This window comes from Botrytis cinerea, chromosome 2 (assembly GCF_000143535.2).
Source record: "Botrytis cinerea B05.10 chromosome 2, complete sequence".
Taxonomy (NCBI): Eukaryota; Fungi; Ascomycota; class Leotiomycetes; order Helotiales; family Sclerotiniaceae; genus Botrytis; species Botrytis cinerea.
In genome coordinates this window covers 2,106,482-2,129,791 of record NC_037311.1, presented here as the reverse complement: position 1 = coordinate 2,129,791, position 23,310 = coordinate 2,106,482, and the positions used below count along the sequence as shown (strand labels likewise).

Below are 23,310 nucleotides of genomic sequence, written 5' to 3'. Positions count from 1 at the left end.
CCGCCTCTGATCTTTCAACAGTGATAAGCCCAGAAACTCAACACCATGACAATTTTGAAAACCTTCTAGAGTCGGCGCGAAAAGGCTGTGAATTGTGCATCGAAGTTGAGAAGGGTGCATGGAAAAGAACAGCCAGAACCGGTTTTCATGAGATCACAACTCATGTTTAAGAGACGTTATTTGGCGATACGTTGCGGACCAGGGCATTGCTCTGGCCTGGTGAGACAAGCGAGAGATGAATCCGCCCAAGGAATTGCTGAATTCTGGTTTCTGATAGGCTCTTTGCGTTGGCTGCATTAGTCCGAGAAATCGAAGCACAGTCCGGATTTACTTATTGGGCAGGTATATGGGCCGAAAACGCCCATGCTGGCCTTCTCTGGAGAACACAGTGGCCGGTGAACATCCCAGCAGCATATATTTCACCTTCGTGAAGCTGGGCCAGCCGGGACATCAGCTCCTCCAATAATGCTTACACTTATGGCAATTAACCAGCCTACAGTTGGAAACCCCATACCTCGAGATTCAAAGCTAATACATCTAGCTATGAGATCATCTAGCTGTGAGATCATGGCCGTTAATGGAAATCCCAATGGAAGGCTTCTAGATGCAAAGCTCACACTCCGCACCCTTTGTCATCATCTAAACCAGTGGGAATCGTTGCAAGATGTGGTTATAGCAAACCCCAACCTCCGTTTACCATGGATCTTAGAGGAAAATCAGATTCTCCTAATTTTTGATGCGGAACCATCGGAAAAGAGTTGGAGCTTATTCCTGCCTGTACAAGTCAGTGCCTTGCAACGAAAGGCAAAAAGTGTTCTTCGCTGGGTATCTTCTTCTATCTATACTCTTGTAGCAAAATGGAAAACTAGCCCTGCATCATTGCCCCAAAAACAAACTCAACCTCGAAAACGAAAACGAAAATACCAACAACACGACATTCCAATGGTTATTTCAGCAGAAAGGAGGCGATTCAAAGACCGTCTCCCGTGCAACGCGATTCCAATTACCTCGCCATTACCATAGTACAGATTGCGAGTTTGGAGGTCCCTGCCCTCGAACATCTCGGATATTTCGACCGAAATACCCAGGCTTTCTCTCACGCTGACAGTGCGATGTGCCTCCTCGTCCAAGCAGGCACAGAAGAGGGAACTTTCAAAGGGGTAGGCTTGGCACAGATTTCAAACTTCGAGTATTGTGATTCATTGCCATGGGAAATGCGTACTATCTATCGTATTGGTTTGAGATATTTTCCATGCTATCATTCAGCATCAGTTTTAGCAATATCAACGGAGTTATAACTCACACATAGTACAAATTCATAAACCACATCAGTCCATTTCTATATTCAGCTCACAAAACCACCTTCATTAAATTGTGTTTAACGGTATATCTTTGGGATTGCAGTTTAGTGCTAAGGGAATGTTAACAATAATCATTCTACCTACTATGACTATGCAATCAAAACAATTAGCAAATCAAAATATTCGACACTTTCACACTCTCCCATCAAATTATATAGTAAGAATCAATAAAAACCGAATCAATCAGCATTCTCTACTCCCGCAAATGAAAATCAAAACAGTAATTGGCATCTGCAAATTTCTCCCTGAATAATCAATAATAATAATTGTCTAACTTTTCCACGCAAAAATATATATATGAATAATTCCTTGAATCTCGAGAGCACTGCAAAATTGCAAAACAACTTATGTGTGGATCATAAAATCACGTTGCAAAACCATACATACACACCCATTCATCTCCACACCCCCACAAAAAAACCCACCCACCTCGCTACCCTCCCTCCCTCACCAAAAAAAAAAACCTCCCCATCTCACCATTCTCCCTCGCACCCCCTCCAAAACGCAAAAATAAATAGTCTCTGAATAATCAGAAGGTGTGTTACAAAGATTTGAAGAATGGAGTATCATGGGCATGAGCCACGGTCATCTCTGGTAAAAGGCAAGAAATGAATTCTGAGCTAGCTTGTCCCACTCCGACTGGTAAACTGCACTTTGGATGTATATATACTCTTTGCTTGTGGTTTTTTTTTGGGGGGGGGGGGGGTGGTGGTGCTCGGACCCCCTTGGGGCTCGGGAGATGTTCGGAGAATCAATACTCGTGCATGCGCACACATATATATATATACTCTGGAGCACAACATGGGAAATTGGGGAAGGGGAGGTGTGGATGAGATATCAGATGTTGTAGATGTTAAAAATAAGAGCGATCCAATCTTGATGGAATTGTTTGCTGTTCGTCAAAGACTCGAAGAAACAAGAGATGTCAGATTCATTGAGATTTGCCTTTAACTCAATAAATCCTCATTCTGACATCCGATTCTAGTCTACAGTTAAACGAAGCCGTGTGTGTGCTGAAGTGCATTCAATCCTCAGAGCAGAGCATAGAATATCTAGAATTAATGTCGCTAATACTATTTACGATTTTTGCGTTCACGTTGAATGCGCATAAATAACAAGATATGCTACTCCTCAATCTCGAATCTTCAATCTCATTATTCAAATAGTCTATGTCTCCTCGCCTTCCACTTCTCACAATTAAGACTTTCAATTCCAATTCCAATTCCAATTCCAAACCCAAACCAAAAATATCAAACAATCCATGGTATCTTGACGCCATAACTCCATCCCCCCCTCATAAGCATTACCATTGTCATTTTCTCATCCATCCATTCATAACATCATGACCCATCTATATAATATCTTTCCCCAAAACCATTATTATCCGCCAGCATTATTTCTACGCAGTCCCATCAACCTCATAATCAATACTCTTGCCCCATCTCTTCTCTTTTCTCATTGCCCAACCTTTGATTGCAACCACCAAGATAATCCAAGCCATCAAAAATGTGATGAGACCCATGGAAACGGTAAAAACAAACATCGCATCGAGATCATTCATTTCAATTGCCTTGACTGTATCTTTGCTCTACAATTCTGTTAGTTTTGATACATCCAAGCGAGAGAAGAAATGACATACACTAGCCATAAAAATTAAACCTCCAGCCATCAAACAGAAAGCTGTAATGATTTCCGTAGGGGGTCTACCAGGAAGAATCGAAGTTGGTGGTGAAAGATAGAATACAACATAAGTAGCGGCACGTGCAAATGCTGCACCCACAAGTAGAGTTCCCCATTGTCCATGGATCATAGTTGAGACCATTGAATGTTGATGGTGAGAACTCATCATCATTCCTAATAGTAAAACGACTAAAGCCGGGATCGGATTCATCGAAAATCTATAGGACTTTGGTTCTTGAGCTTCTGGATGATAGGATGACATTTGAGATGATGATTGTTGAACTGTGGTATTCAAAAGGTTGCGAATTTTGTTCGACTCAATAAGCATACCACACTATACAAGTTAGAAGTGTTTAGGAACGTGTCGTCTTAAAACTCACCAGTCCACCACCGATAAACATAATGGTGATTGAAATGTGTTCGAGATCTTGTGCGCTCCATGCACTCCCCCAAGCAGCCAGATGTTCCAAGAAAACATTCGTGGAGCCATAGAAGAAAATAAGGAAACTTTCCACGAACTCAGCGGTTGGAGTAAATCGCCGCTCGTTATGAGGTTTGATATTCCAGGACCAACCGATTTCGGCGAAGCAACCCGCCCATCGACCAAGAGTCAAGATTCCATACCAGAAGAAAACTCCACCTTTAATAAAGTGCGCAAGACCACTGTAAACTTCTGCTCCTTTCTGCGTTGCCATTTAGCTTCTGAAGATACTTGTATTCATGGAGCTGGCGAAACTTACAAATAAACCACCATAGGTGACGAAACCAGATGTGAGAATAGCAAAACCCAGGAGAAGGATTACCCGATCCACAACGCCACATGCAAGTCGGATTATTCCCAAAAGACGTGCAGAAAGTAATCCCGCAAGTCGTTTTGACAAGTATTGATCCACCTGGGTACCTTCCATCAACCCCACTTTTTCCAGCTCGTCATTTTCCGATTCATTTAGAGTATTTTCATCATCTCCAGACAAAGACATCGATCGGCTTCGTATAGATTCGGTATTTGGTTCAGTACCTTGGCCACTATCATCCGACAGTCTGGTAACGGGTTTGGGTCGTTCGTGCATACGGGTATGCTCTGCCATTGCTTCTCTCGAGACCGGAATATACCCGGAGTTCTCCTGTCCCTTCTCGTCTCTGCGCCCCGCGTAGGCACTGATGACCCCTAATAGCGCTTGTGCAGTGACGACGCATATCAAAAACCACCCCAATTTATGATGAAAATTATTCGGATAAAGGTCCGGAGTGGATGCATTGTATATTATGCTGCAGAGAAGACCACCTCCGTTCAAAGCCAGAAACGCGAATTGTGCAGGGAGACTCAATCGAGATCGAGAAATGGAGAGCATCACACCTAACGTATATTAGATCCTGGAGACAATTCACTGTTCCAGAGCTACTCACATATTGGCAAAACGAACACCCATCCGATGGTCATAAGTATAATGTGAGCTACCATCAGACTTCCATGTTCAGAATATCGGAAATAGCTAGAGGGTTCAGCCACCACGGTGTTGTCCATGCCGGCCAAAACTGTGGCTGTAGATATAGCTGTGGCTACCGAACTCATTGGCATGTTCATATCCATTTCCGGTTCTTCATCGCCGTGTGCGGCTATCAGAGGTGCAAGTCCGAGCAATATCAGACTGCTATATATTGCGAGGTTCCGCAGATGTGAAGGCATCTGAATATATTTCGTACCGTGCTAGTAGTGGAAGGTTCGATGGTGGCAAGTAAGTGTTAAGTGTGAAAAAGGGTACAATGTAAGTAATATAGAGTATTGGGGTATCTGGGTATCTCAAGGTGAATGGAACAGGGAAAGACAAGTGAAAAGAAATCACAAGTGCGGCGTTCAGTAGATATGTATACTGATGATGAAAACAAAATAGTGGAACAAAAGAAAGAGATGCTCTAGAAGAATAGTCTTGTATTTACGCCGAAAAGGAAAATGTGTGGGTAAAGAAGTCGGAAGGAGGTAGAAACGTTGCCCACAGGATGACGACAAATAAATAGGTTTCCCGTGATGAAATCATGGGAATGAGGTAAAGGCAAAGGAAAGAAAGCCTTTCGGTCAACGGTGGTAACTCCGTAGTTTCCGATATCGAATGAAACAATGAACATTGGATTTCTTACTCCACTGACCAAGTTCGCGCCCTATTGATCGAAATGTAAATGCGCATATACATCGGCGTCAGCTAGTACGAGGTTCCAAGTGACTAGGGATTGGGTATTCGGCATTCTATCTGCGAAAGATCCAGGCTGGGATTTTGGCGGGTTTACTACCTTACCTGACCTTACCTACCTTGGGTGCTCTTGAGTCTTGTTGCTGCTCCCAAACAAATTCTAGATCGCATCTGATTCTTGATTTTTTTCGATGGGCTAGGTTAACAAATGTAATTTTGATAGATGACTAAGCTAACATTTGGAAGCAAGAAGCTAACTACCGCAAGCGGCGGCATTTAAAATGTGTGATATCATCCGACTTTTCCATCAGATTTGATACTTTAGCTCTCTCCTGCAAAAGGATAATACATGGCATCGTCGAGGAATAGTAAGTGGTTACTCATTTGACATGACCTCAGCTGTCTGTAACGAGTCCTCTCTAAATTCTCATATCATTGCACGCTTTTTTTTTCTTTCGATTTTCTTTGTTTTCACTCAGAATTCTCGGTATCTAGCTAAGGTGGGCAATTGAAGCTGGGTAACAGAGCCACGAGAAAAGCTATAGGGCTTGGCGTGCATGCATATGACGTGGGGCGTTAGACTGGTGAACATTGGGTATTGATCGAGCTCCGTGCAAGGTGATCAGAGTATGACTAGGCAAGTGTATCCACAGCAGGACATCAACACTCAACACTCAAACTGAACAACATCCGCGCAACGAAACAACCGCGCGACAAGATATACATACACATACACACATACAGAGCATACTATCAAGAAGAGACAGCAGAAGATTCTCTGCCCAGGACTCCACGCATGTCATCTTGATGAAGATGTTACCTACAAGGAATTCGAATTCAACGAAAGCACACATTGACTCAACCATCTCAGCTCGATTGCATCGAAGATCTGACAACACCGCTGACACAGCAACCTTACCATACTCCGGTCCTTGGTAGACTCACAATGACTAATTACTTGATCACCAACAACTGACAATTAATAATACACTTCCCGCCGGTGCTTTTCACGCAATGCTACCTAGGGACTTTTTCCATTAAAACAGCAAGTCAACAGCAAGGCTGCGCCAAAAAGAGAAAGGAAAGAAAAAAAAGCTCCTCACATGAAAACTCTTCACCAATAACATCAAGTTCCAACCCAACATCATGACCCCGCTCGTGACTGAGATCATTGTGATAGCTCGAGGATAATACTATCCGTTCCACCCATGCATGCATGTACTTACTAGTAACCTTATGCTTAGTATCTATTACTATCCATCCATGCTCTCTCATTGAAGATCGTCCAACCACCACGTTTTCTTTCGTTCCTTGCCTCCACATTTATCACTTCAGCAATCGAGCCATGGCAACGACACTCAACTCCGACATTTCCGAAGACTCATTCATGATTCATCAATATCCTCACCTATGTCTCTTTCAGTAAGGTAGGAATCAGTACCTGGCAGACTGTGAAAACTCTTCAGGATTCATTCATGGTGGGACAATCTCATCACGATTTCAGCTTCTTGCATGCGCCCATCGTGGCACGAGGAACAGGACACTTTCGCAAACCATGCAGGTGGTGACGGAAACATCGGAATTACCATTCATAGCGACCATAGATAAACCGACAAGGCGTCTTTCCCCCAACTTACACATGTCATGTCTTATGCCTCCCCGACCATGTCATACCGATGTCTAGTAATTCCCTTGAAAAACAATCATCTGATTATCAAAACATATTCGTGCTTACAGACCAAGCCTCTCCAAAAACACACTCGGTCACCACGCTTCTTACCTGTCAGCCTTCCATACAGTATACAAACTTCCCCGCCAACGTCCAAACATCGACTTCCAGTCTTTCACGCCGCCCAGAAGCCGAACAAAAAACATGACGAACCACCTTTCATCCAGATTGACGCCATCGACCATCCCGTTCCACGCCGAGACCGCCACTAGAGCCTTCTCAACACACCATGCAGCTCGCTTCTCCCATCCTTCGAAAGAGGGGGTCCTAGCTCCCACCCCTCTCGCTCTCGCTCTCACTGCACTCGCACACTGCAAACGGCAAACTAGGATACATCGGATATTAAACACCACTCCTGACCTAAACTCCATCTCCTCACATCATTGGCCACGGCATTTAAAAACTTCGCGCATTCATTCTTTGTTTCCGTTGCAGCGTTGTATTCTCCATTATCCCATCTTCGATCACATATTATCACCTGTTCAACACCTCAGCCCATCTATGATCTATCAGATCATAATACTCGAATAGATCCTGCTAACATATCCCCGGCATACTTCGGAATCCGAGAGCTGTACAAACTTGCCAGTACCAAATAACTAACTAACAGACAGACTATCGCTCAACCTTCCCCCTCTGACATAAAATCCAACATAGGCATGTATGTAAAATACCCAATGAATGTCCATCCACATAAAGTCCAGATCATTCCAATTCCCCCAATCTGTGCCGATCCAAGATCCTTCACAATAGTAAAAACCACACCCAACCCCATCACACCTAGCAGTGTATATCATTATCGCCAGCCCTGCCATCCCGCCGGCAACCCATCTCTCCCGATTCCGAGCCGGTTAAAATGGCAACCACATATATACGTACATATATACGTATATATACACATACACACATACCCAGCCGAACCAACACCCGCATACACACCGCCAGAAACCTTTCCATATCTCTCAATTCTCTCCATTCTTCTACATACATACTTCCTTCGCATACTTCACTTCACTTCACTTCCTCCCCATCCAACGCCCTCCCCTCCATCCCCGAAAATACAAAAAATACAAAAAGAAACCCACCCATCGCACCTCGTGCCCCTGCTACCAACCAAAGAAAAAAAAAAAAAAAAAAAAAAAGCTACCCAAACTTTAATAATATACTTCTCCCTTCCCTTCCCATCTCATGGCTCTCATCACTTCTCACTTCTCACCTCTGACCCCGCAGATAGCAGCTGTAATAAACTTATATCATATCATATCACATCACATCACATAACACAGACCCTATCCCACCTTATCCATTTCCCTACCACTACGACTACTACTGTAAACCCACTTCCCGTACCACCTCATTGGCCACGACGGTCCGGTCTGATCGACAGATCTTCAGATATAGAGAGAGTCATGATCTATTTTAATCAACTCCTTGATCGCTTCAACTAGTCCTTACCTATATCCAACATCATGTCAATTCATCTATTCCTCTCAAAGTAGAGTAGTAAATATCGAATACATTGTGTCGAACGAGCAATAAACAACGATGAAGAACACTACACACCATATCACCATTCATCACTGCCTACCCTTCTCCTATCCACATCCAAATTCATCCAGATTCATGCTCTCTTAAAAGAAAAAATACAATGTCTGTATTGTATAATGGGTATATGTAAGTAATATAAACAAGCATTTCTCTCTGAGAAATAAAGAAACACCTTTTATAACCCCCATTTCTCCCCTCTTTTCCGTCTCCCTTCAAATCTCTATCATCCATGAATCACCAAGTATGCACCCCCAGCCAAATCCTGCTCCAAATCCCATCAAGCAATACCCGCAACTTTTAACGCCTTGAATGCAAAACCATATGCCCTAAGCTCCAACCCAAAGTACTTTATATGTATACCATATTCCTGCGTTCCGCTCTGCTTTCTGAGCTTCTGCCATCTCCCCTCGTGTAATGATGAGTCCTTTCGTTCTTATTATTATGTATATGATATGCATTCTACTTGTGCCACCCTCACTCCCAACAACATCATCAAGCTAGACTTTGAATAACGTAGAATAGCAAAAAAGCTTGTTCATTCAATACTTGACTCTTACTCGCTAAAGTAACATTATGATCATTGAACTTGAACCACTGGTTTCCGACTCGAGAGTAGGATACATAGTGACCTGTTTTCAAATTTCTTATTAGCAACCTCTTCGCCAGTATTTCGAAGGAAAAATTGGAAAGGGGAATGTAGTGCTTGCTCACCAGTTTCCAAATTGCCAACATGAACCACAACACTCTGCAAATCATAAGTACATGATCTGGCCAGCTCAAAGTTATTCTTCGTGTCCACACCACGAGCACGATTGGTGTAAGGAAGCATGTGTAATTGGAGTGGAAAGGTGACAGTGGTATCGATCTTTGAGGCCAGACCTCTGGGATCTTGTTTGAAGCGCTATTTACGTATTAGCTTTGGCTTTTATTGTTGTAGTTTAGTGATAAGATAGAGAGATATTTACCTTGAGTTGAATGCACAGTACGTTGGGTAAACTTTTGATGCTGAGTTGCTTTTTTGCCTCTGAAGTATCGCATTGATTGCATGAATATTCGCAGCGTTCAGGTCGAATGTACTCTTCGTCTAGACAACGTTGAAGACTTATCGTGCCAGTAGCTGCTTTTATCTTGCTCTTTTTCTGAATAATATCAAGACCTAAACTTAGATCTAGGAAGGACTCAACTGATGTATTCACGTCTCCGCAGTTCTGACATGTGATAGTGCTTTGAAGTTTTCCATAAAATGTCTGATGCACAATGCATTTGCAGCCTTGATCCATTTTCGACCGCTTAGGATTTGGGCTACTGTCTTCTGGATCGCTTGCTCGTGATCCACCATTAATTTCGTGCAACTCTTCGGTAAGAAACTGGAAGAACTCATGAGCGTCTTGTTCTTTGTTACTTGCCAATTCTTCATATGCTTTTCTCTTCGAAAGCCAAAAGCTAGCGAGTATATTTGAAGCCGAATATCCTGTTGTAATCTCTTGCGAATAGAAATCTTGGAACATGTCATCCATAGCGCAACTCATACAATTTTTTTGTTCACATTCGTTTGCTTGGTGACCGTCTCCGAGATAAAAATTTCGAAGCAGAGGATTATGAACGAAAGATTGGAGAATGACGTTCATGTAACAGGTGGCTCCCATATTATAGATGCCCCTAACACCACTTGCTCTACAAGGAGCTGACATTGTATTTGTGGATATAAATCTTGGGTCCTCTTTGGTGGCGTCTGTGAAAAGCTCGTCATGTTTTCGCTTCCGACCTAAAGTGACAGGCATGATCAGTATGTTGCGTGAAAAGACACATTAAGGCCACTGGCAAAGCTGGATGATAGATCATATAAGGCAAAATAGAACCAGGATATCTAGGTATTTGTGATGCAGACACCGTGGAGCTGCAGGTAGTGCCTAAGAACTCCTAATCGAAGCTTGCCACAACAAAACTCAACGATGGTATGAAACTCATGTTTGACTTACTAGAAAAAGACCCAGTTCCAATTTTGCGTACTCTCAGCTCCTCTAGCGTAGGATCCCATACAAAATCATTGCACATTTGGCAAAACAAAGCTCCCGTCCTTGATTCAACATCTAAGTATGTCATTGATTAGCGAGGTCTTGAACATCGACATTGCAAACCGACATACAGAATCTGTGTGAAGTTTCTTGACCATGCTTTACATGATCCTGAGCCGTAGCCGTTCGTTCACATTGCAAACAGAGGTAATTTGGCGTCAGAGAAGTGAGGGGCGGGCCTTTCGGGGTCTTAGACGTCTGGGGTACAATTGGTGTATTATCTAGAACCACTCTCAAACAATTCTTATAATATGTAATTGTATTTCTCATGCGTTCATCATGGGCCGGATTCAATAGTTGTTGAATATGCTCTATGATGTTATATTAGCAATTGATGGGAAGGCTGAGAATACGACACGAATGGATTGAGAAACATACGACAGCCATATTTAGGAACTCCGGGTTGTGGCGACTTAATCTTTATAAAGCGAGGAGAAGCTGGAGTCACTGGTCTAGATGTCGACATTTTTAAATTTGCAGATGCCCTGCAATTGCGACAAAATGGTAAATTCGTTGATGGATTTCTGATTTCTGAACATTTATTAATGGATTAATGTGAAGCTTAAATGGTAAGCCTTGCGGAAAATCGGTCGGGCGGTGAGACGTCAAGTGGCAATATATTGAAAGGCTATTTTCGGGGACTGGGTTATGGTCCCCTATATCAATTTCTTGTACTCGATTGGGTCTCAGGTAGGTATGTTGTCTTACAATGTGCTCAAGTGTTCTCAAACGGTCTCTTCTCCTGGCTACATACAATCCCAGATAACATGCTAGGACCGAGGGAGCACAAATTAGTATATCTTCCAATTTTATACATCCATTTTACCAACGAAATAGATAGCTTGTCCAGAAAAGGTTATCTGCCCTTGCCTACTCTCTACTTTGTGTGAAGTCACAACGTGAAGCCATCGAATATATACAGGACCAGACTGAAAAATGCATCTATTATGTGTGATGTCTATATACTCCTTTTTTGAAATTTTGATATCAGTGTATCGAATACCATCAACTCGTCGCATCTTCCCGCGTTCCTTGCTCAAGGTTATTGACACCAAGTCATGCTTATCAAACAGCCATCAATGAACCGAGGCTTATCGGCATTGCATCATTTCCAGAGTCATCTACTCCAACATCAAAGAATGAACCTTTATCTACATCGATGATATCCCTCAAGAATACCATCAAGAAAATGGCAACACAACTAGTGTCACTGCCAGAAGTGGAGCGATTGAGTCCGACTGTCATTCGGATCCTTGGTGGGAATCCGGGAAAGGTGAGGAGTTTGAACGAAAGAGCTGGATTGCGCAATGTCAGCTGATATCGAATAGTTTACATTGCAAGGTTGATACAAGAGTATGAGATGGAAAGTGTTATCGTTCTGACGAGGTTATAGGGACGAATACATATCTCGTTGGAAAAGGAAGAAATCGATTGTTGATTGATACGGGCGACGGGAAGGAAAGTTGGATTTCGAATCTGAAAGAGACTCTGAAGGAAGAACAAGCTACGATCACTTCTTGTATTCTCACACATTGGTGAGCTTGTTCACTTCATAAACCGTAGCTTGCAGTCGCTAATTCAGAGATTTAGGCATCCTGATCATGTGGGAGGAGTCAGCCACTTATTAGAATACTCACCAAAAACCACCATTTATAAGAACAGTCCAGACAAAGGACAAACGGATATCAAGGATGGCCAGATATTCGCAACAGAGGGTGCAACTCTCCGTGCAGTTCATTCCCCAGGCCATACACACGATCACATGGCACTGTTACTCGAAGAAGAGAATGTCATGTTCACTGGAGACAACGTGTTGGGGCATGGAACTGCAGTGTTTGAGGACTTAGTGACTTACTTGAACAGTCTTCAAAGAATGAAGGGACTCTTTAGTGGTAAAGCATATCCAGGACATGGTGCAGTATTAGAAGATGGACCTAGTAGAATTGGAGAGTACATCCGGCACCGAAAAGAAAGAGAGTCCCAGGTTATCCAAGTGCTGAAGTCCGCAAAGAACTCCGGAGTCACTGTTTCCAGTGATGAGGAAGCGGATGAGTGGACCTCGATGGAGATTGTGAAGATAATATATAAGAATGTACCGGAAAACCTTCATATACCAGCGAATGGTGGCATTGTTCAGATTCTGAATAAGTTGCACTCGGATGAGAGAGTGGTGAAAGAGCAAGATAGATGGAAGTTAAAGACACGAGCCGCTCTTTGATATGTATTTGATTCTTTTATGATGGAGAATAGATACCTTTTAGTTATAAATACACTATTTCTCCCCGTCCGACTTTCTCCACGTCCAGTGTTCGCATTCAAAATTAGCGAAGCAAAAGAACTCGTTACTCAACCCCTTCGCGTGCACCGGAAGGAAAGTCGTAGTTGCAATACCTTGTCTGTTTTATGTGAGCTAACATGCCACCAGCAAAAGAACAGACAATACTCACGGTCGATAAAGCTTATTCACAATATCTCCTACCCGTTCACCTGTACACACGATAAGCTTAGATGGCGGCGCTTCTTCTTGCCCCCACGACATCAACGATTCGTTTTGACCCCATGATTTCGACAGCCATCGAACAGTGAGAGATGCTAGAGAAGTCAGTGTCATATTCTAACTATCCTAGCCAGAAACTGGTCGAATGTGTACCTTTAGTTTGACACTCCTCGCTCAAAAATGGCGGGTCACAAATAACACGATCGGCACATCCTTTCAAATGCGCTACAGGACCATTATTAGCAATAATTCCACCCTCATAATCGCCAGGAACTTTGAGCTCACCAGGAAGTTTCATAGGATTATTGAAATCATAGAAGCTAAACTCCGGAAACACGCCAAACCTCTCATCAAACTCCAATAAATGAAGCGTCGGCCTTTTGTCCGCCGCCCACCCTGCCTTCAGGATATTAACTTCATGACCATACTTGTCCTCTACTACAAACTTAACTTACAACAATATTTTTCAACTGTATGAACACGCTTGGAGCCGATACAACAGCAATAACCGTCTCAGCAACAGCATCTCTCAGGAGTTCTTGCGCGAGGATTGTGGCCGTCTCATTGGAATACTACATCTTATAAGCGACCAAAACTCTGCAATCGAATCCAAGACAACTGACCCAAAATTGCGATTCATTCCAATCCTCAGCGAAAGCATCCATAGTCAAAGGCACACCATCAGCCTGATCTTCAGCCCGCTGCTTCAAGTCTTCAAATTTCTGTTGATGCGCATCTCGGTCTTTGTAAAACTCTTTCAAGGCATCAAGCGCAGAGCCCGACAAAACGCTATTTCATATCATTAGTGGATTTTTCGAATATTCTTCAGTCGCAGTAAGCTCACGGCATATCATCATCTTCTGTGTTCTCCATGGCTGATAATTGAAATTATTTTCAAGGAACGTGATGGTGGAAAATTGTGGACGGGATTTGGAGGGGTAAAAATGTGGGGCTGTAGTGAGATCTTGAATTTCACTTAAATAAGTTGATGAAAAATTATTGATATGCGAGATTCGTTAGGTCTAGAAAAGGGGGTGTTTTTATGTCGTCTAATTTTCAAACAAATGTATTATCCTTGAATGGTTGTTTAGTACTGGAATATCACACACAACAAGAGACGTTCTCAAATATTTTAGGCATATGTACAATTCGCATGCTATTATGAATACATTCCATATCCACAACCGGCCTTCTACTGGTCATCAAGGACATGCAAATATTTCTTCTCTTCCCTCTTCTCGCGTTCTGTTGATGGCGGTAGGTCATAGAATGCTGCACTTCGATATCCCAACTATTTAAAATTAGTATCTCTGGCTCGATATTTTGGTAGAATATTATGCGTACCAGGTAATGGAAAGTAAGACTGCTGAGCTCTGCTGGCTCGATTCCAAGGTCTTGGAATGTTTTTGCGGAAGGATCGATCTTTTGATCAATGAATTCTCGCTCAATCTCATCAGCAGAGAGGACAGGCCACCAGAGAGCTTTGTTCAAAACCCCAGCAACTGGTTTAAGAATTTTCTTTGGTAAATTGATGTGTCGACGATGGGTGTTGATTTCTCTATCTACCAAAGCAGCGATTTCTGCTGTAGAGTAATTCTTGGGACCAAAAAGCTCATATGTTTGCGATGCAGTGCTATCATCCTGAAGCATTTTCTCAAGTGCTTGGCCTACATCAGGTGCCTGAAAGGGGTTGTCAATAGGAAGTCATGCAATTGAAGAATTTACAACATACGTGAACTGGCCAGTAGCGCTCTTGCATATGGTTGGATGTGAAGATATTGGTGAATCCAGCAAGCTTGTGGAGAAGACGATCCTCAAAACCAAACAATGGAGCAGGTCTCACAATTGTAGTTTCTGGGAATATACTGCGTACAACTTCCTCACCTCTTGCCTAATAGGGATACTTGTCAGTCATACGGATCGATGTTTGAAAGTGTTTGGTTATATACCTTGGTTCTGTAGAACTCAGATGGTGAATTGGGGTCTGCGTTGTAGGAAGAAAGGTGAATGAATCTGTCCACGTCGTATTTGGCAACAGCATCGGCAATTCGCTCTGCTCCTTCGACATGTACATCCTCGAGATCGAAATTCCTGATACTAATGAGTAATCATCTCTAGATGATCTTCTTTGGGACATACTTAGTGGGATAATTACGACCAACAAGATTGTAGACCACGTCAGAGTGCCTAACGCTCTCCTCCAAAGACTGTGTGTTTCTCAAATCGTATTCCTACCCGAAGTAAGTCAAAGTGGCCCAAATACTGTCCGCAGGTTTTCTGCCATACCATGAAAATGACTCTGCCCAAATCACCGGAAACCTTCAAATGTCGTTTGGCCATTTCCTCCCGGAAAGGAATAATAACTGTGCATCCTTGTCTTGCTAAACCGCTCCCATATCAGCCTAAGTTCCTTTGCATCATAGATGAAGATTTGCGTACCGAGTCTATTCACAATATATCGCCCGAGGAATCCAGTCGCACCAAAGACGGTTGCGGTATGCCCTATAGTATCACATTAGGCTTATGTTGATTGTGAATTTTGCAGCTTTGGGAGCGGATATACCTCCGAGAGATGATCTATAGTACAATACGTTAGCAAGAAGGTCTGCAGAAGTGAAGAACCAGTCTCAGAGTGCTTACCTGCCACCCTGGGTACGAATAATGGGCTTTCCGGTCCTTGTGATAGTGACATCAGATAACTTCCTGCTCAAAGGTACATTTTCGATTCCTCTTTTCGATCGTACGGCAGTCCGCAGACTGTTAAGAGTCGATGGACTGCAGGATTTCTGCATTTTTGCGACTGGGGTACAAATCAATTGAATCGCAGACGCAAAGGCAGTTGGCAGGGTTCAATTTGACTTGATGTTGAAGTTGTAGATTGACCTCGCGGGAGTCCAGCCGTGGAGTACACTAGTCTAAATACGGTTAGGTCCGACCTTGCGCAGCTCTCTCGTTGCCTCGCCTTAATATCAAAACCCCAACCAAACAGCTTCAATTTCTAACATTTACAAACACAAAAAGATACCCAAAGAATCCGACTTTTATTTATTTGGAACGGCGTATAAGCGGATACAGGGCATCCGGACAAAACCAATTATAATTCAATCCACCTCTCGTTCAATCATCATGAATGTCGACACAATCCCCGACTTTCTCGGAGAGCAACGTGATGCTGCGCCAGCAGACCTTCAACACCTTTTCTTATCCTTCGAAGATCTCTGGGAGAAGAAGCTGTGGCATCAACTGACAGATACCCTTGTTGAGTTTTTCAATCACAAAGAAAGCGCTTCTCAACGATTACCAATATATAAGACATTCATCCTCACATTCGCCGATAAGATCAACCAGTTGAAGCTTGTTACTCTTGCTTTAAGCGCTGCCTCACAGTGTAAAGGTAAAAGAATACTATTGAAAAGACCAAGACGGCTGCTAATTCAATTTCAGATGGTTCGGAGCGCCTGTCCTTCCTAGAGGCTGTAGCAAAGAAAGTCGACAACCCCAATTCCCAAGATGCATACGTCTACGCAACAGTGGCTGTAGCCACCGTCAAATTAGAATTACAAGATCAGGATGGGGCGAGAAAGGATTTGGATAAATCAGAGAAGATACTGGATGGGTTTGACTCTGTGGAGACAATCGTACATGCTGCATTCTACCGGGTTAATGCAGAGTACTACCAATCCAAGTTGGAGTTCGCATCATATTACAAAAACGCCCTACTATACCTAGCTTGTATCGACCTCAACGACCTTACCCCATCTGAGCGCAAAAGCCGAGCTTACGATCTGAGCATCGCAGCTCTTGTATCCGATACTATCTATAACTTTGGTGAACTCCTCCTCCACCCCATCCTCGATACCCTCGTTAAGGACGACGCCTGGCTCCGAGATCTTCTTTTCGCTTTCAACCGTGGTGACCTCGCTGCCTACGATGTTCTGTCCGGTCACATTTCCTCTAATCCCCTACTCGCACAACACCGCGACGGACTCAAACAAAAGATCTACCTCGCTGCCCTCACCGAGGCCGTTTTCCGCCGCCCTCCTCATGACCGTGCCATGACCTTCCGCACAATATCCGAGGAAACTAAAGTTCGCCCCGATGAAATTGAGCATTTAATTATGAAGGCCTTGAGCTTAGGGTTGTTGCGAGGAAGCATCGATCAAGTTGACGAAATCGCACGTATCAACTGGGTACAGCCTAAGGTGTTGGACATGGGTCAAATCGAAGGTATGCGTACACGACTAGAAGAATGGGATTCCAGTGTCAACTCACTGGGCAACTGGATCGAGTCGAAGGGTCAGGACGTGTGGGCAGCATGAGGTTCAGCATCATAATTGTGAATGAAAAGGCAAGAATGGCGTCTTGGGCTTCACATCGGACTGTAAAATAGATATTCCCTCTCTTGCATGCATGCCTGGGGTTAGTTGTACTTGCATTGCAAAAGAATGAAATGATATATGAGAACAACACCCTTCTGTTCTATAATTAGCATGTTTACTAATGGTCATACATGGCTACATCTATTCTATTTAGAAATCGTGCAATCAACAAGCTACCTTATTTCTTTTCCACCCCATTCGCTACTTCCACTTTTCCTTCTACCCCATTCGCAATCTGATTCAAACTCTCCATCTCTTCCTCCGCTCTGGGCTTTCCCCAAAGCAACATCCCACCCACGACCCACGCGGGCCACCAAACACACCAAACTACAACCTGTGTCGTCATGCCTCCAACATCCCATCCGAACGCTGCTTCCACCAAAACATCTCCCACATCCAAACCCCAATATTTCGCACCAGCAAACAGTACAGTTGAAGGCGCAAGAACACCTAATAGGACAACAAGTATAGCGGCGATAATGGGTCTGTGACCCAATGGACGAATGTATGATAAGGGGGAAGATAGGATACCGATGAGAATTGAGAGGGAGAAATTGAGGGTAGCGAGGGAGGAGAGGTACATGCCTAGGAGAAGGAGAGAGAAGGACTGGATGAGGGCTAGTTGGTGAGGAGTAGGTGTTGTGCAATAGGGTGAGTGGAGGAGGGTGGAGAGGGCTAGGGGGAGGAAAGTGTTGAGGATTAGGAAGATGGAGAAGACTACGGGGAGATTCTGGATCGTTTGTTAGCATTGATTGTCTTTTTCGAATTGTATTTGGAGAGAGACTTACGGCTTTAGAAGTATGGTTGAATATATAAAGAGGGACAAGCCCCAAGAACTGACATCCAGCTACAACAGCGAGAGGAAGTGCAAGCTTGCGTTCGCGCGTTTGAAGATCCTTTTGTGGGATAAGAGCTTTAGATCCACTGGCTTCCACAATCACCAATGGAGCTTTCTCCTTCTCCTCTCCTTTTTCCGTCGACAACACAGATTCTGTCTTGGTGGGACTGGGCCAACCACTTTTCACCCACAGGAAAATAGCCATAATAGTAAAATTTGTAGCCACTAACATGGCACTTGGAAGATATGTACCAATACTCACGAAGCGATTAGCTTGCATGAGTAAATAGAAGAAGAAACTTTGATGGAGATGTTCCAATAAGTTATTCAAACTTCGAAAAGTACTCTCGATTACTCTCCCCATGGCCATTTCGTCTTGCCAGCCGTTTCCAAATGGTTGAAGTGTGATCGCATCCACATGATATGGAATGAAACTACTATGAGGTCCAGAAGCATGACCTAATCCTTGATTTATCATACCACGTAACATAGTCTTGAGTCGATCTTGGTAACTATCGCTGTGCTGCCACATTTTCTGGAGTGAGACTCTGATGCCCATTTGGCCACTGGCGATTGAGACTACGGTATTGAAGAGGTCGAGATTAGGAAGTTGTCCATTGATTCCATCGTAGACAATATGAATCGATTCAAAGCGGTGATCAAAAGGATAGTCGATGACAACAGCTCCTTGAAGAGCTCCGCTTTTGACGGGCAGTGAATCAATGGCCGGCGACTCGTGTGTATCATGATAGGCATCAACCCAAGCCTGAGGACCAGCTTTACTATCTGCTGTGATCAAGAATATAATATCTTTTGACCACAAAGACCACCGATTGAAATATCTCGCCAGGGTAAGAACCAAAGCAACACCACTTCGATTCAACTCCCCATCAATATTTCTCCAAGCCCCTACCAACACAATTGCTTCCGTGGCATCACCGCGTGGTGCATGTAAGATCGCATACACATTCTCTCCTCTGTAAACTTCACCCGCGGACTTGTACTCATACTTTTGTCTCGCAACCTTGAGTCCTGTGGCCTTGAAAAATTCCTCAAGCTTATCATTAACTCTGCATAGCAAAGTTAGCCATATATTCTTCAATCTCTTGCACAATTTCGCACATACTCAACATTGCTACTCTCCCCCAAAGCATCAACCTCCCTCTTATATCCTCGGAAAACGTTTTGATCACTCCCTGCGAAATAAGTATGGACCTGGCCCGGCAACAGTGCGTTCTCCGAAACATAAGTATTTCTCGAATAATCGTTCAATGGCAGAAGAAGCAGCCATGCAACACCAATGGCTATGCAAAGAAAGGATAGATATGGTGGTAATTTTCGAACCGGCGCATGTCGCAAGACGATAGATGCTTTTATTGTTAGAATAATTGGTCACAATGAATCGGAACTCTTACATAGTAGCCCCATAGCTTTAAGAAATCCTCACAAAATCGGGAGCGTTGGTCTCGCTCACATTGGGAGCTTGAAGCTTGGGTGGGTTGTCAGCCTTGTCAAAATGCCCGGAATTGAGGCGAGGTTCCGAAGACGCGAGATCAGGAGCCGACGCGACAGATGTTAGATTTCCTGTACTTGGAAGCTCATGATACCACAAGGCAATTAAGTTACTTATATTTCATCAAAGTTCACACAAATCTTGTATCAAATGAGTAAAGGTAGCCGCAATCTTGCGGACATCAAACAACTTCATCTAGTTGTATAGTTGTCATTAAAAAGCTTACAATTATAAATTTATCCATACTTCCTTAAGCTACCAGCAGTTTGTCTACCACCGATGTTAAAGTAGAAACCGAAGCCGTATATCATATGTCATTTCCACCGTTTTTACTTCAAAGCATGATCGCTCCCAGAACATCCAAACTCCGTATCATGCGTAGTCTTTGTACAGAGAAGGGAAATCATTGACCGATAAATGCAACATCTAAGGCCCCGATCGCTGCGCCTGACCGGGAAATCCCAGAGCAATATTTGTTTCTGGTGAGATTATGGGATTATTGGTAGTAGGCAAAAGTCCATATCTTCCATAGGTTTTTTGGTCAACCGAAACGTAATGTGGCAATCGTCCCAAGAGATTCATTTTTCCCTCAATCCATCGAAGAATCTTCTCTGGTGGAGCTAAGAATTTGAGATAGCCCAGGCCCCCTATAAAAGTTAGCTAGCGGTCCGAACCATAGGAGAGAAGAGCACTAACATCCGTAGCCAAAAACAAGCCCGCAAAGGTGCCCAAGGAAGCTAGTATGGGGTACCAAGAATGATATGAATAGTGTGAGGATAATTGGTGTAGTCCATGTTGGAATGTGTACTGTTCCCAATACAAAGTTTGGGTTTGTTTTATATGTCTTAAGCGCTTCCATTGCAAGTAGAGTGAAAACCCAGATACTAAATTAAAGTCTTTGTTAAAAACTATCTGGGCTAAACAGAAAGGATATTTTTCTTACCTGGCACCCATCACTCCTGTGTTCATATGGAAGATTCCCCTTTCCACGAGTGTGTATATCAGCGCAGGTATCGTCGACAGCGCTATAACATCTATTAGCTGTAGTTCTCTCACATCAATTACATCGAGGAACACCTACGGCCCATAAACAATGATAAAGTAGTCAATGTCCCATATTCCGCCTCAAATCTCTCCAACAATGGGGTTAAAGCAATGGTGTTCATTATCATATGTATGAACCCCATATGTATCAATGGGAAGGTATTTGTGCGATACACTATAGTAATAACACCATGTTAGCTTCACGGTTCATGGGAATCATTTGGGTATTGTATAGAAATGGTAGATTTACTTGACTGTAACCCAATCTCATTCGGGTACAAGCCACCCCATTTCTGGAGGTCCCAGGCTGATTGCAGACTGACAAGCCATAATATGAATATGATTGCTATTATACATCGTGTGAATAAAGGTAAACGGAGGATATATGATCGTAGACGAGTTGCGCCAAATTGGGGTAAAGTAATCGCCATCGTGGATGTTGCGGAATTCTGGTTGCGCCGCTTTTGGGAAAGATTTATGACAGTTTTCGAATATTCAATGACTTAGATATCACTTCTCGAAGGCTTGGAAGGGTCTTGCAGCATCGTTTGAAAATCGATGCGCTGAGTGTTATGTTGAGAAATCCAGCATCTTTCGAAATTGTCTTGTACTTTTCGCTAACCTTACCGCGAGGCTGAGCTGCCACGCCTTGTCAGAGCATGGACTTCTACTTGTTTGGGCAACTAAAGGACTAATAAATGCTTCTTACGCAGTAAACATTCAAAGAGTCATGTTACTATTTCTTCACACAATTTTTGTAGAAAACTTTTTTCCATTTTGAGCACTAACTATAGTGTGCTTGATATATTCTTTCCGAAAATGCAGGGTAGACAAGACCGACACAAATTCATACAATCAGGCGAACGGATTTCCATTAAAAGATCTTACTTTGAAGAAGTCTTCAATTTTGATGAATGAACCTAGAGGTAATAGTAATCTTACTTGGTTGATGTGAGTGGGTTTCAATACTGTACCGACCCAAGTATATCGCAATTCACAGCCAGTTCAGACGTTTGAACGTTCATTGTAAGATTAAATTTATTCCCCGGTGAGCTTTGGATGTATGGGGTCACCGGGAGCATTGTCTACTTTTCCTATATGAGCCCTCCCAACTCAGCCAGGATACGCGTCAGATATTCATTGAATATCGTTTTGGTAAACTGTACAAGGTGCAAGGCTCGACCATTGTGTGTCAAATTATATATATATACTCCTTCTCCTTCTCCTTCTCCTTCTCCGCACTCATTGATTAAAACCAGGTCACCCCTTGCTCTAGATGCTTCAATCAATAGTTTGAATGACCAGTAATTCAATGGCTTTGCTCCTTCGTTTCTTCCGAAACGCCAGAATGAAGCAGATCTGGATACATTAATATTGGCTACCAGGCGTAGCACACATAAAGACACTCGTCGCCGTCGTCGTTGGAACTCGTTTATACATCAAGAAATAAAGCGGTATTCCATCCATACCACCATCAGAACGACTTATAAAAATCACAACCAAGAAACCATGGACTTTTTCACCTAATCGCACCCAGTAAATAACCGCACTTGCCTCATACCAAATACCAACTCCCTTTCACTTCTCCTCATCCAATCCCCTCTAACCTCCACCCACAAAAAGAAACCTAGAATCCATAGCCGTCAATACTGCAAAGAACAATAATCAGACCACTCGCCCGAATTGCAAAAGCATCGCCCAGTTAACAATAGCCATCTCCATATCCCGTATCCCTTTATCATTACTCTCCTCATCAAAAAATACAAAAACATGTAACTCCAAAAGTTGAACCACAAAAGCGCTGCCATAAACCTCGACGAATAGTATGGCGATATGGTAAACTAGGAGCTGGAGAACTTTTATTCCCGGGCGTAGAAGAGTTTGAAATGTGATATGAAACAGGAGATTGCAAAAGAACATAATATGCAGCAAACGTTTGACTATAGCAAAAGAGAGGACTAGCCAGGGTTTGATAGTAGGTTAGGGCGCATCGATTTCTGAGAAAAAGTGGCAGTAGATATATTTGATGCAGATTCAATTTATTCCAAAAGCTATTTTACTACTGCATTACAACTTTCTTCGAGTACACTCTAACCTGAATGCAAACATCATCATGAGGGAAACCCAAGTTTTCATCTGGACTACTAAACTAACTATCAAATCGCCGCGACTACTTGAAGACTACAGGAATACCAACTGTTACACTGTTCATTTATCACACAAGGCGTAGCCATATAGTGATTTTGAACTACGGGATATATCCGATTGTTCATACAGCTAGGAATCAATGAATGAATGAATGAATGAATCGAAAAAAAGTTGCCAAACTCCATACTTTGACGCGACAGCAATGTAAAGCAGTGATCACGAAATGAAGAAACACTCACAATAAAGCGAAAGCACTTAAAAATCAATAAAACAACGGAGGAAGCAAACTAAATTTGCAAATAGTTGCGAAAT

General features: G+C 43.1%; 9 protein-coding genes across 9 annotated transcripts; 3 read left to right on the top strand and 6 right to left on the bottom strand.

Annotated features, from left to right (window-relative positions):
- Window positions 1-368: 368 nt before the first annotated feature.
- On the top strand, window positions 369-1,387 carry BCIN_02g06010 (hypothetical protein). The gene has a single exon (XM_001546537.2). The coding sequence runs from the start codon at window positions 466-468 to the stop codon at window positions 1,021-1,023; it is 558 nt and encodes a 185-aa protein (XP_001546587.2). The 5' UTR covers window positions 369-465; the 3' UTR covers window positions 1,024-1,387.
- A 1,036-nt stretch (window positions 1,388-2,423) lies between these two features.
- BCIN_02g06000 (hypothetical protein) lies at window positions 2,424-5,199 on the bottom strand. The gene is made up of 5 exons (XM_024691422.1): window positions 4,449-5,199; window positions 3,782-4,398; window positions 3,422-3,724; window positions 3,001-3,375; window positions 2,424-2,949 (listed from the first exon to the last, which is right to left on the bottom strand). The coding sequence occupies exons 1-5, from the start codon at window positions 4,726-4,728 to the stop codon at window positions 2,761-2,763; spliced, it is 1,764 nt and encodes a 587-aa protein (XP_024547193.1). The 5' UTR covers window positions 4,729-5,199; the 3' UTR covers window positions 2,424-2,760.
- Window positions 5,200-8,588: 3,389 nt separating this feature from the next.
- Window positions 8,589-11,141, bottom strand: Bcubp10. The gene is made up of 6 exons (XM_024691421.1): window positions 10,958-11,141; window positions 10,651-10,890; window positions 10,484-10,594; window positions 9,470-10,269; window positions 9,216-9,405; window positions 8,589-9,133 (listed from the first exon to the last, which is right to left on the bottom strand). The coding sequence occupies exons 1-6, from the start codon at window positions 11,043-11,045 to the stop codon at window positions 8,997-8,999; spliced, it is 1,566 nt and encodes a 521-aa protein (XP_024547192.1). The 5' UTR covers window positions 11,046-11,141; the 3' UTR covers window positions 8,589-8,996.
- Window positions 11,142-11,695: 554 nt separating this feature from the next.
- On the top strand, window positions 11,696-12,839 carry BCIN_02g05980 (hypothetical protein). Its single transcript, XM_024691420.1, has 4 exons — window positions 11,696-11,852; window positions 11,908-11,920; window positions 11,973-12,114; window positions 12,170-12,839. The coding sequence occupies exons 1-4, from the start codon at window positions 11,739-11,741 to the stop codon at window positions 12,795-12,797; spliced, it is 897 nt and encodes a 298-aa protein (XP_024547191.1). The 5' UTR covers window positions 11,696-11,738; the 3' UTR covers window positions 12,798-12,839.
- BCIN_02g05970 (hypothetical protein) lies at window positions 12,800-14,001 on the bottom strand. Its single transcript, XM_024691419.1, has 7 exons — window positions 13,921-14,001; window positions 13,700-13,865; window positions 13,532-13,648; window positions 13,362-13,476; window positions 13,230-13,301; window positions 13,027-13,171; window positions 12,800-12,975 (listed from the first exon to the last, which is right to left on the bottom strand). The coding sequence occupies exons 1-7, from the start codon at window positions 13,947-13,949 to the stop codon at window positions 12,852-12,854; spliced, it is 768 nt and encodes a 255-aa protein (XP_024547190.1). The 5' UTR covers window positions 13,950-14,001; the 3' UTR covers window positions 12,800-12,851.
- A 61-nt stretch (window positions 14,002-14,062) lies between these two features.
- Window positions 14,063-15,960, bottom strand: BCIN_02g05960 (hypothetical protein). Its single transcript, XM_024691418.1, has 9 exons — window positions 15,717-15,960; window positions 15,640-15,653; window positions 15,516-15,578; window positions 15,363-15,457; window positions 15,216-15,307; window positions 15,026-15,167; window positions 14,809-14,967; window positions 14,421-14,756; window positions 14,063-14,367 (listed from the first exon to the last, which is right to left on the bottom strand). Exons 1-9 carry the CDS (start codon window positions 15,866-15,868, stop codon window positions 14,269-14,271), a joined length of 1,152 nt encoding a protein of 383 aa, XP_024547189.1. The 5' UTR covers window positions 15,869-15,960; the 3' UTR covers window positions 14,063-14,268.
- Window positions 15,961-16,064: 104 nt separating this feature from the next.
- Bcrpn9 lies at window positions 16,065-17,542 on the top strand. Its single transcript, XM_001545315.2, has 2 exons — window positions 16,065-16,470; window positions 16,521-17,542. Exons 1-2 carry the CDS (start codon window positions 16,203-16,205, stop codon window positions 17,393-17,395), a joined length of 1,143 nt encoding a protein of 380 aa, XP_001545365.1. The 5' UTR covers window positions 16,065-16,202; the 3' UTR covers window positions 17,396-17,542.
- A 9-nt stretch (window positions 17,543-17,551) lies between these two features.
- BCIN_02g05940 (hypothetical protein) lies at window positions 17,552-19,801 on the bottom strand. Its single transcript, XM_024691417.1, has 4 exons — window positions 19,709-19,801; window positions 19,420-19,663; window positions 18,244-19,363; window positions 17,552-18,185 (listed from the first exon to the last, which is right to left on the bottom strand). The coding sequence occupies exons 1-4, from the start codon at window positions 19,719-19,721 to the stop codon at window positions 17,634-17,636; spliced, it is 1,929 nt and encodes a 642-aa protein (XP_024547188.1). The 5' UTR covers window positions 19,722-19,801; the 3' UTR covers window positions 17,552-17,633.
- A 110-nt stretch (window positions 19,802-19,911) lies between these two features.
- Bcrbd2 lies at window positions 19,912-21,593 on the bottom strand. The gene is made up of 5 exons (XM_024691416.1): window positions 21,101-21,593; window positions 20,888-21,025; window positions 20,750-20,831; window positions 20,503-20,690; window positions 19,912-20,453 (listed from the first exon to the last, which is right to left on the bottom strand). The coding sequence occupies exons 1-5, from the start codon at window positions 21,279-21,281 to the stop codon at window positions 20,233-20,235; spliced, it is 810 nt and encodes a 269-aa protein (XP_024547187.1). The 5' UTR covers window positions 21,282-21,593; the 3' UTR covers window positions 19,912-20,232.
- Between the last annotated feature and the right edge of the window lie 1,717 nt (window positions 21,594-23,310).